Source organism: Salvelinus alpinus, chromosome 16 (assembly GCF_045679555.1).
Source record: "Salvelinus alpinus chromosome 16, SLU_Salpinus.1, whole genome shotgun sequence".
Lineage (NCBI taxonomy): Eukaryota > Metazoa > Chordata > Actinopteri > Salmoniformes > Salmonidae > Salvelinus > Salvelinus alpinus.
Genome location: NC_092101.1, coordinates 14,570,411 through 14,583,245, shown reverse-complemented (window position 1 = coordinate 14,583,245; position 12,835 = coordinate 14,570,411). Strand labels below are relative to the sequence as shown.

The following is a 12,835-nucleotide window of genomic DNA, read 5'->3' as shown; positions in this document are numbered from 1 at the left end:
ATCCAGAAAATCACATTGTATGATTTTTAAGTAATTAATTTGCATTTTATTGCATGACATAAGTATTTGATACATCAGAAAAGCAGAACTTAATATTTGGTACAGAAACCTTTGTTTGCAATTACAAAGATCATACGTTTCCTGTAGTTATTGACCAGGTTTGCACACACTGCAGCAGGGATTTTGGCCCACTCCTCCATACATACCTTCTCCAGATCCTTCAGGTTTCGGGGCTGTCGCTGGGCAATACGGACGTTCAGCTCCCTCCAAAGATTTTCTATTGGGTTCAGGTCTGGAGACTGGCTAGGCCACTCCAGGACCTTGAGATGCTTCTTACGGAGCCACTCCTTAGTTGCCCTGGCTGTGTGTTTCGGGTCGTTGTCATGCTGGAAGATCCAGCCACGACCCATCTTCAATGCTCTTACTGAGGGAAGGAGGTTTTTGGCCAAGATCTCGCGATACATGGCCCCATCCATCCTCCCCTCAATACGGTGCAGTCGTCCTGTCCCCTTTGCAGAAAAGCATCCCCAAAGAATTATGTTTCCACCTCCATGCTTCACGGTTGGGAGGGTGTTCTTGGGGTTGTACTCAACCTTCTTCTTCCTCCAAACACGGCGAGTGGAGTTTAGACCAAAAAGCTCTATTTTTGTCTCATCAGACCACATGACCTTCTCCCATTCCTCCTCTGGATCATCCAGATGGTCATTGGCAAACTTCAGACGGGCCTGGACATGCGCTGGCTTGAGCAGGGGGACCTTGCGTGCGCTGCAGGATTTCAATCCATGACGGCGTAGTGTGTTACTAATGGTTTTCTTTGAGACTGTGGTCCCAGCTCTCTTCAGGTCATTGACCAGGTCCTGCCGTGTAGTTCTGGGCTGATCCCTCACCTTCCTTATGATCATTGATGCCCCACGAGGTGAGATCTTGCATGGAGCCCCAGACCGAGGGTGGTTGACCGTCATCTTCAACTTCTTCCATTTTCTAATAATTGCGCCAACAGTTGTTGCCTTCTCACCAAGCTGCTTGCCTATTGTCCTGTAGCCCATCCCAGCCTTGTGCAGGTCTACAATTTTATCCCTGATGTCCTTACACAGCTCTCTGGTCTTGGCCATTGTGGAGAGATTGGAGTCTGTTTGATTGAGTGTGTGTACAGGTGTCTTTTATACAGGTAACAAGTTCAAACAGGTGCAGTTAATACAGGTAATGAGTGGAGAACAGGAGGGCTTCTAAAAGAAAAACGAACAGGTCTGTGAGAGCCGGAATTCTTACTGGTTGGTAGGTGATCAAATACTTATGTCACGCAATAAAATGCAAAGTAATTACTTAAAAATCATACAATGTGATTTTCTGGATTTTTGTTTTAGATTCCGTCTCTCACAGTTGATGTGTACCTATGATAAAAATGACAGACCTCTACATGCTTTGTAAGTAGGAAAACCTGCAAAATCGGCAGTGTATCAAATACTTGTTCTCCCCACTGTATGTCTTCCACATTGATCGTACTATGACGTGCCAGGAAACTGCCTCCATGCCAGAGTTGTAAAGCACATGCTGTAACCTCACATTCATATGGCGACCAACTGGGAAATAGTGTTCAACATGCTATCCATTAATAACTAATACAAAAGGCAGCGTCTGGGAAGTGAATTACTGTACATGGGAATGTACTTTTTATTGCCTGGGTAGTGGCGGTACATAAAAGTACTCAGCAGTGTATGTTATGTTCTGTTCAGTTGTGCCAAAGCGAAGCAAATAATTAGCTAGCAAAAGGTATCCTCCATGACTACAGATACATTAACTTAGGATGGCACTTGAATTAAATATTTAGAACCACTCAAGGAGCCTTCCCTCTGAAAGTTATGAGCCTGCGTTAATATAGCACTACTCACACATAACCACTGAGTATTGACTTCCACCTAACCACCTAATCAGCAACAGTTGTGGCCTCTGTTTAGGAAATCTATCAGGGGTTGACCCACAGGGGCAGTGAATAGTTCATACCTGCTGTCTGATACTACTATGTAAGTGCTGCTGAATCACACCGTTCCCCTGCAGTCATACGAGTGGCCTCTTGGACTGCAGCCTATCGGGATTGGCTCTGTGATCTGCAACACTGAAATTCCTTATAACCTAAACAGGTGTTCAGAGATAAAATGGTCTGACTGGACATCATTCTAAGAAAGCTAAAGGAAACTAAAGTGGAAACAGCTGGTACCAGCTGGTACCTGTACCTGTTAGCTATCAACAAAATGAATAATATCCATCTCTGCGCTCCTTTAGTAACTTTCATGGATAGACATACAAAATGGAAACATTTCGAGTAGCCTATTTACTGCAATATTCTATTGACTTTGTGAGTCACTAATATGACTTCACATCACTGATGTTTCACATCAATCTAACCACTATACCAATCACAAGTTTGAGGTGACCCAGGAGACGTGCAGTTTTCACCAACCCTCTCATACACTGGAAACAATGTCTGGCCGTCGAACAAACCGCTTCCCTTGCATAACTGCTCTGAATCATCAAACAAGGGGAAATAGGATCAGGATATACTTCAATGCACTCTTACTAATGCAGGGGGGGACTGAAAGTGTAGAGAGGGGAGGTAGATGTGTAAATAGCTGCAGGTCTACTGGGGACGATGTTCATCCATTAGGCCTAGAGTTCCTGTAAGACACGGACTCCGATACCTTTCTGTGCTGTGACCCACCGGAGAGCCTTTTAAAAATGTCCTACAAACGTTAAGATGAGCAGAACAATGTTTCTAGAATCTAGCCGTAGCTCAATAAGCCACGACTTTGAATTGGGTCCAGACAGGGGCCTTGAGTTTTTCCTGATCCTACAATGTTAGGCAGGTGCAAATAAAGAAAGCACATCAATTCTAGTATAATCCTTTCTATTTTAGAACATTGTTGCGACACCTGACTTGATAGAGAGACACAGTAGGTACGAAATCTTTTCTAATTATGTTGGAATGTCACACATGTACGTGCAGCGTATGTAAACCACATCATCCCAGATTTCCAACATATAATTAATACACAGAATGTACGTTGGCCTGAGGAAAGAACAGGTTGTAAAGTACAGATTAAAGCCACACCCATGTTTCTTTATGTCCATGGTGGTTGTTCACAATATAATTACTTGTGTAACTGCTGCTCCTTTCATGCTGTGGGATACAGTTGTATCCGACAATCAGATCATATCCATATGGCTTTTATTCACTTTTCTCATTTGTTGACAGAATTTATGAGGATTTTCATCCATTGTTGGATGTATTTAGGGTTATTTAAACTGAGGAACAGCAGCAGTAACATGCATGTTTTGGTAACTGGTTAGTTGTGAACTCTCTCAAATAAATAAGAATATAGTCCGACATTTGCCAGAGCCCAACTGTGAAATGCCAACCGGTTAGCCAAGTTGTACTGGCACAAAGGAACCAAAATTAGTACCCGTGCTTTGGCAATTTAATTGAGGTTTAACAGATAAACAGGCAAATAAAACATTAATGGCAGTGGTTACTGGTTGTAGACTTCCTGGCATCGGAATGACCATATTTGGTTGGCTGATTAGGGAAGCTCAGATGAATCATTGGCCTTTATGGTTAAGACCCAGAGGGATATGAATTATGTAAGGTGGATGATAAGGCAAGCCTATTCATGTACTGCCCTTCCCCAACTACTATGTAAACACACGAACAGATAGAAAGTGAGAATGGTTTGACACATGCACACAGTTGAAACAAAAACACTTCAGTTCCATTGTGCAAAAAGAAAGGTATCATTCTGGTGCACCTGCAACTAGCAGTGCACTATTATGAATGTAACAACATAGGCAGTATCAATTGACAAGCAGTGAGAACTAGGACATTTGGATAACAAAATGAATGTACTCAGGGCATGTCATTTGAGGATGATATTTGCAGTTTACCTTATCCTTAACTGAAGGCTGTTTGTGAAACTGGCGGAAGAGACCCGATACCAACGTGAATACCTCGCTGGACAAAGCAGGCTCAGCAGCCGCCCATTCAGCCTCATTATTTGCACCTGAATGGGGCTTCCTAGAGGCTAAACGCTTTTTTTGGCGCGTGTTTACGGGAGAGTTTGAAAGAGTGAAAAGATTCAGATGTAGGCATACTTGGCGCCTGGTGGCTGCAGCGTTGTTTAAAGCCTGCTGCGCTGGGTGACTGGGCTTCTCACAGGCTGATGATGATACGCAAATGACCTGAGGAGTAGTGAGATGAGTTGGTCAGGTGATGGGAGAGCCAACTGATCTGCCAAATGAAAGGTGTTATAGGTCTATGATAAAAGGAATATGGGGTTATTTTATATATATATATATATGTGTATTTTGAGATATTTTACATTTGACTTGAAGTGTAATCATATAACAATGTTTAGTCTTTTTTACCTTTAGGCAAGTCAGTTAAGAACAAAACTCTTATTTTCAATGACGGCCTAGGATGGGTTAACTGCCTTGTTCAGGTGCATAATGACAGATTTTTACCTTGACAGCTCACGGATTCGATCTTGCAACCTTTACAAGTCCAACGCTCTAACCACTAGGCTACCTGCCGACCCAGTCTAGTATCAATAGCACAACACATTACTAAAGTCTCCATATAGCCTATCCTGTGATCACACTCCAATAATCTATTCGTCTACAATTGAGAGGACAGCGCACTGTTTCCAACGTCTCCATAACCTACCCTGCAGTATACCTCTTTCAACACGGAGCAACACGGCGTTATGCTCTATGCTGCTCGGAGAACTACCCTGCATGCGCCTTGGACATGTCTTTCATATGTGTTTGGAGATAAAAACGTGTGTTTTGGTTTTTGTGTATGAGGATTATATTGGGTTGAAGGAGAAGGTGTGTAATGCATTGGGATGTACTAATATTAGCCTATATTGAAATACAATGCGTCATATTTGCGTCATATTTTATCCAAAATGCGTAACTTTGACTCTCGTACCGTGCGTGCATCTTTCGGTATCGTTACCCTATTCGTAATGTGTTAATTGCTTGCTCTTCTTTTTTCAAGGGGGCGGACTTTGACAAGCGCAGCTTTACGGTTATACTTGTTAAACTCGTTTCTGTGCAGGAGGGGCTTGTATAGAGGTGTCTTTAAAGCTCGCACGAGCGCAAGAGGGAAAGCAAAGAGACTACAAGCGCTCACTGGGCTCACTGGCTTTATATAGGGCTAAATTTAGGGACGGGTAGTGCGTGTTTCCGCCGCTTCGTACAATTGGTCCAGCTTTTCAGCTACAATATTTATAAGGTATAGGAACTCCTACCAATCAAACTTTCACATGACTCTGAAACAGTACTTGAAGTGAGAAGTAGTGGTTTATACTACTACAAATAGTTTCTCGTGTGGACTCCAGTCTACATCGCGTTTGCTAATATTCTTAGACAGAAATAACGTTTTTTATTCAAGAAAATTACAACCTATGGAAATGGCCTTAACCGGGACCATTTTACCATCCATCGCTACATTTGCGAACCAAAAGGAAAAATGCTGGGAAAATGTAAGTATATTGGATTATGTATTTAGAGATGTTTGTTGGTTGTTTTACATGTTGTTGGTCAATTTATGTAATAATAAAGAAATAGCATTTCAGTCCAGATGTAGAATCAACCAATATTTGTTGGTAAAGTTTGGCAATTTAACAGTTAGCCGAAATATATATAGAGTTGTATTTTTATATTATAATTTCACTAATGGTATCCTTTATTATTCCAGAGGTGGAAGGGAGAGATGGACAGGTCTGTGCATTCCAGCTGTGCTGTGGTGGAGAGCATGGACAACTGCATGGGCAGAAAAGACGAAGAAGAGCTCGATAAATTCCTGGATCTGGAGTTTATTCTCTCTAACACCACCGGCACAGACAACACTCCATCCTCCGGGACGGGAGTCGAGTACAGGCTAGCAGAGCAAAACAACATGTATCACTCCGGGATGCAGTCTACCTACACGCTGCCCGAGATGAGCAGCCCACCTCCACCTTACAACAGCCTGATGGCTGAGCTCCTGCGCACTGAGCTTGACAGCAGCTTCTGCCACCAGCTTTCCGGCAACAGCATCCATGGGAGATTTCTAGTCAGTTCCTCTGCCTTCCCAAATCAGGACTTTGTAGACAACATCAAGGTCGAGCCATCCATGGACAGTTACGGACCGCTTATGGGCATGGTGCCACAGAGCTGCCCAAAGATCAAGCAGGAGGGGAACGTTTCGTGCATGATGTCCTTCGAGCAGCCGAGACTAGCCAACTCTCCACAGGCTGCGGGGAACATGACACCGCCTCTCAGCCCAGACGACCTGATGAGCTCCGATTGTCAGCCCCAGATGTGCCACTCCATGACTTTCCCCCAGAGCTACCGCTCCGCAGCGGGATACCCTCACTCTCACCCGCCCCAACAGATGCAGCTCCCGTACCAGAGCGCACACCAGTTCGGGATGTATGAAGACGGAATGGGTATGCAGCCCACCAACCAGAGAGTGCTACTCACTCCACCGTCCTCCCCGCTGGAGATGATGGACTCAAAGCCAAAGAGGGGTCGGCGCTCCTGGCCAAGGAAGCGCACAGCGTCTCACACTTGCACTTTCGCTGGATGCGGGAAAACCTACACCAAGAGCTCGCACTTGAAAGCGCACCACAGAACGCACACCGGTAAGGAATATTCCTCATTTTCTCTTTATGCTTATTGCAAACTTGAACTACTTGGCTCTATGTGTTGCAAAGAACTGGGTTTTATGTCAGTATACTTATGGTCTTTTCCATTTTGTAATTCAACAGGTGAAAAACCATACCATTGCAGTTGGGAGGGTTGTGGCTGGAAGTTCGCCCGCTCCGACGAGCTGACGCGCCATTTCCGTAAGCACACTGGACACAGGCCGTTCCAGTGCCACCTGTGTGAGCGCGCCTTCTCCAGGTCCGACCACCTCGCGCTGCACATGAAGCGACACATGTGAGAAATCACATACGATTGAGGACTATGCCAAATTAACCAAGAACAACATCAAGAAAGATGTCTCCAAAATATGTATTTCGTATTTTAGTTTATTTAAATTTGGGGGTGGGGGGGTGGGGGGGGTAATAGGAAAACAGCATGAGAACATAAAACGTGGTCCGACTTGACCAATTAACGAATTCTATATACAAATACTATTTTTGAAATATGTAGCTGGTACTACTTTGTTATTTTTTATCGAATAATATTTCTATAAAAAGGCTTTAAACATGCATTACACGATGTTTGCATTTGTGAATTCAAGTCAACATATGAGGCTGGCCCTATACACCTCTGACGCAACTGGAATCTGACAATTACATTGTTTAACATGATGTGTTTTGATAGTCACGATAGTGCCTTCTATTATATATATGCATCCTACGAGTGCCATATTTTCTAATGGCAAAAAAAACTAAGTTTATGTAAGTGTTATAACTGTAAACAGAACATGAAATAAGCTTTAAGACAATGTTTTGATCTAAAACTGCCTTCCAGTCTTCAGAGGCTAGAATTGAATGTTCTGTGTGTGCATTTATCTGTTGAATAACATTTGATGTCAGGGTCTTTAAAACTATGGAAATAGTTGTCCATCTCAACATGACAAAGGGCTAAACGTCTTGTGACTTAAAACTGTTCTGTTTGGTTTTCTGAGTAAATGTATTAATGCCATGTAAATACATTTTTATATAATGTAAATAGTTTATTTTAATGTACATATTAAACTAATTGAACAACATTATTCTTGACTTTGAGTGAAATCCTTGTGGCTTTCTGTCTATTATCCTGACAAAGGAAAATGGAACAGCCCTGACATCTGTGTATCATCATCACACCAGTCATAAACTCATCAACAATACTTCCTGTATCTTTACATCAACCATAAGCTATAGTTGTCCCTGTGTGAATGGCTTGCCAGCTATCCTATAGGCCAGTTCAGGCCTGAGCAGTTTACAATATGAATGTGTGTGTGTGTGAATGTGAGTGCAATGTTTTCCATCTGTCACAGGGCCACTGCCAGAGTCTTGTGGCTCATACAGCCTATAAATACAAACATCACATTTACATAATTACAGAGACTTAATATAGATGTCCCCTCTCTGGGTCTGGGCGCAGGGGCACACCGCACTGAAAGAGAAAGGAACCCTAGTCCCTGCCTCAATGAGAAGACCCAATGGGACGGGTGGAAAGTTCAGTGGGGCTTAGAAGAGAGTGACACGAAGGTTATGCATCTGTTAGCCTGGACTTGAGTCTCACAATGAATGTACTTGTTCCTTAAATATTCTATAGAATCAAACCTTTGACTTCAAGTAGTCTCTGAGTTAGGCTCTATTGTCTTATTTCAATGTTGATAAAGCATAAAACAGTATTAAACAGCTATCACTTAAACATGGTTGCACATTCTTAAAAGTACATTTTTAAGTTGGTATGCTATCCAAAAACAAAGCACCTCCACTCTGGAAGGAGCAAGGAGTTAAAATCACATGAAGTGGCCCAGAGTACAACAACATTTTACCCATGATCCATCTCTTAATCAGGGGCCTTCAGCCTGTGTATTTGGGTCACATGACAACATTCCTGCACAATAAGTCAGGTGTAGTTAGGTGCCTTCAGAATAAATGCTTCTTTACTGTGTTATGGGCCTAATTATGTACTTTAGCTATGTATAAAAACAGGCAGAGAGAGAGAGAGAGAGAGAGGAGAAATGGGCCACCTTTGTGAACTGACAAGCTCACAACAATGTCTCTACATTGGCTCTATGGGGAAGCATAAAAGACAACTTTTTCTTTAAGTGTTACAACTTTTTAGGGACCGTATCATCTTCTGGGTGCCTATGCCAGTTTAGAGAAAAGAGGAAGTAGGAGTGCCACTATGATTAGCCAATTTACTCAAGTGAAAAATCAAACATTCTCATTTCACTTTTTGCTCAGAGTGTAATAATAACATCTAGAAGCGAGTGTGGGAAGATTGAAGTGTGAGTTAGGGGACAGAGGTCATGTATCCATATGGTTAATGCATTCTGTCACCCATGCAAGCTGTCTATCTATAAACAAACAAAAAAAGAGTGTGTATTCCACAGGCTTTCATTGCTATCTGGTTTCCCCTTTAGATGGCTCAAATTACAGGCTTACAAAAAGGAATTTCCTTCATTACAATATGTTTACATCTACTCCACATCACATATACAGCACATCATTGTCATTCAGAATTATCTCGGAATCTGATCTAACGGATGGTGTTTTTCGAAGTGCATGCCTTGCTTTTGAAACTCCTTTCGCCACAATAACACTCAAGTTACTCTGCTACAGAGTCAGCCGAAAATGTATCTGTATCTCTTAGTATGAAACCATTCATAACACACAGCGTTCGCTGGCTCTTTGCCATGGCACACCTGAAACTGCATGCTAGAGATCAAAATCAAAGAACATTTACAGAGCCAAGAGGCACGAATGCTGTTATGCCTACTTTGTTGTTGAATTTAGGGTTGGTGTATCAGAGCTGTTCATCTAGTGATAAGTACTGTTCTAAAAGGTCACAGGAGGTGATTGTCATAGTTTTAGGACTATATCCTAATGTTACCATCCTTATGTGCAGATGTACAGGTAACTGCCAAAATAAAGGAACCACCAACACAAAGTGTCTTAATAGGTTGTTGGGGCACCACGAGCCAGAACAGCTTCAATGCACCTTGGCACAGATTCTAGAAATATCTGGAACTCTATTGGAGGGATGCGATGCCATTCTTCCACAAGAAATTCCATCATTGGTGGTGGAAAAACTCTGTCTCAGGCACCGCTCCAGAATCTCCCAAGTGTTCAATTGGGTTGAGATCTGGTGACTGAGAGAGCCATGGCATATGGTTTACATTGTTTTCATTCTCATCAAACCATTCAGTGACCACTTGTGCCCTGTGGATGGGGGCATAGCCATGGTAGCCAAAATAATGGCCAAAATAATGGCCTGCCCAGCATTGTTATACACAACCCTAAGCATGATGGGATGTTAATTGCTTAATTATATCAGGAACCACACCTGTGTGGAAGCACCTGCTTTCAATATACTTAGTATCACAAGTGTTTCCATTATTTTGGCAGTTACCTGTATGTAGGCCTATTTAAAGTTATTTTATATTAGCTATACTTTAGTCTGAAGTGAGCATTTTCAGAATTTCTGCCAGGTCAGAGAAACTATCCATAAACATGGTTGGCTGCATTTAGCTGCAGTTTATCATGCATAAATGCTTTACACAGAGTATCTTCACCAGCAACAGCATAATTGTATACAATTCTACAGGGGATGGTTCCATAAAAAAGGTCAACAAAGTAGTAAGTCCATAGAGAGGACATGGAGAAGGCAGCGTTTTAAAGCTCTACAGCACAAGCTATAGACATATGTTTGAGTTTTATATTAAAGCTCGGAAAGGGGGAAAGAGCATTGAGTGCTGAAAATGAAGGGAGAGTGAGTGAGTCAAATAAGATGTTATTTGTCACATGCTTCTTAAAACAACAAGGGGTAGACTAACAGTGAAATACTTACGGGCCCTTGAGTGAGTGAGTGAGTGTGTGGAGATCACTATCACAGCTGGCCTCCAATGGGCAACCAAGCACACACACATTTCACTTTCCAGTAATGCCGATCGACAGTATATTCACCAAGACTCTGAGAAACACGATAGTCCTGGCCTCCATATTCAATGTGAAGACCCGACATCTCATATTGACATCCTGTCTGAGTCAAATGTACAACATCAATCATACCAGGAAAGAGTTTATCTCAGTGGATTCCTAGACTTCACGGCAGCCAAGGGCCATTTACCACGTGGGGAAAAGTGGGAATGTCATGGGATGAGTACACCACCTACTGGAGCTGTTTGGAAGCTCCTCGGTGGAAGACACTCATCCGGTCTATGGAGGAACAACATGGATTAACTTTGGCACTGGCTAAAGACAGGCCTTTGTAGAGTGATACTACATGTAGAGTGAATGAGTTGGGTCTTTTCCCAACAGACACATGATATGATGGGTCACCTTTCCTGAGGATCATTATGCGCTTGAGGTCAGAAAGACACAATTTCATTTGCAAGGCACTTGATATATACAGTATGTTTATATTCATTGATATATGTTAATGTCTCGGTTCATTTGATAGAAATGTATAAATTAAGGACACATTACATAAAAACATACATACCAACATCAGCTTAGTTAAATGGTAAACATCTCCCCTCCCCAGCTGCATGTAGGCCTAGTATTGCTTCAGTGCATAGACCAAAAGATAGATTTCTCAAAGATAAGCGTCAGACTATGAATTACATGGAGTGAGAGAGTACTACAGAGGGCCCATCTGGACTGTTTTAGCCAGCATTCCTCCCCTGACAGTCAGTCCTATTGGGTTTGTTTTTTTCCACAATATCCCTGGGGCAGCCCTGCTCTGGAGCAGCAAGCCCCACTCTCTCCCTCACAACAGCTGATTAAATAGACTGGGCTAAGGGGACTGGGACTGCTGCTCCTGCTCCTGAGGACCAGGGCTAATTATGTATTAACTATAGCAGATTGGTTACAGGAGGGGTGGTTCTCTTAACTGTTTTCCTAGCCATTCCTAGTTCTTGGAGCTGGCTGAGAAACACTATGGCCACCAGCTAGCTAGCTGTCAGAGAGTTGGGGTCTCTGTGTATCAGCCCCAGCAGGGAGAAGGTCCCCTTACAGATACCTCTGACAGCTAAGGACCCCCAACTCCCCTAAGGGTGTGTGTGTGTGTGTGTGTGTGTGTGTGTGTGTGTGTGTGTGTGTGTGTGTGTGTGTGTGTGTGTGTGTGTGTGTGTGTGTGTGTGTGTGTGTGTGTGTGTGTGTGTGTGTGTGTGTGTGTGTGTGTGTGGGTGTGTGTGGGTGTGTGTGTGTGTGTGTAAACATTCTCCAACATCATGAGGCATTAAACTAGCACCCCAAGCCCCTCCACAGCTGGGAAGGAATATCCTATTATTTCCCAGAAATCTCTTTAAAAAGGGGGGTGTGATGCCACTATTTGCCTGGTGAAAACACTTGTGTTGAAATATGCTGCTAGTGACAACATGACTACATGTGCAACCTTTCTGCTCATAAAATGTCAAGTGCTTGTTAAGAAAACATGTCAATTCAGTCACTCTCTTTGTAAAAGTAAATGTCAACATTAGTAAATACCCCAAAAAGAACGCACAAATATGGATACAAACACTGAAGGGACAATTTGTGAGGCGATCATATCTTCAATAAGTCTCCATGACCCATTTTCCTTTTGAAAAGCAATGGCCATTTCATTTCCACACTACCATTAACATAAGGTAAATAAAAACGTACCTAGGAATTTCCTGTTATTTCATACGGACACAGTTAACATTCCGAACACAGGACTTGCTTAGGTTTCAAGTAATATGTCCAAAAATGTAGTCTGTTGACGCAGAATTATTTTCACACTTGCAGCTGTATCCTTGAAATATAGACGACTGTAATTCACTGCACATTTTACTGCCTGGTGTTGCTTTTTGGCAGGTCTGGCGTTTGGGGGACCATCAATGAGCATCTTGTCTAGAGCTTCAGAAGTAGTATTTAGTAGTTTGAGGGAGTCTTAATTCAAAAGGTCAGGAAGTATAAACCAACACACCTGGGGGGGTAAATAAAGTCTATGAACCTTTCGTTTGTTTATGTAGATTTACTGTACATACCGGTACTAGATCATAGCAGACTGAGGTTGACATGAAACAGCAACCATTGGAGTCATATTTAAGGCTAGGCTATTATTATTTATTATGGATCCCCATTAGCTGTTGCCAAGGCAGCAG

General features: G+C 42.6%; 1 protein-coding gene across 1 annotated transcript; it reads left to right on the top strand.

The window, feature by feature from the left end:
* Positions 1–5,125: 5,125 nt before the first annotated feature.
* Positions 5,126–7,762, top strand: klf2a (Kruppel like factor 2a). The gene is made up of 3 exons (XM_071344981.1): positions 5,126–5,537; positions 5,753–6,680; positions 6,807–7,762. The coding sequence occupies exons 1-3, from the start codon at positions 5,460–5,462 to the stop codon at positions 6,980–6,982; spliced, it is 1,182 nt and encodes a 393-aa protein (XP_071201082.1). The 5' UTR covers positions 5,126–5,459; the 3' UTR covers positions 6,983–7,762.
* The last annotated feature ends 5,073 nt before the right edge of the window (positions 7,763–12,835 follow it).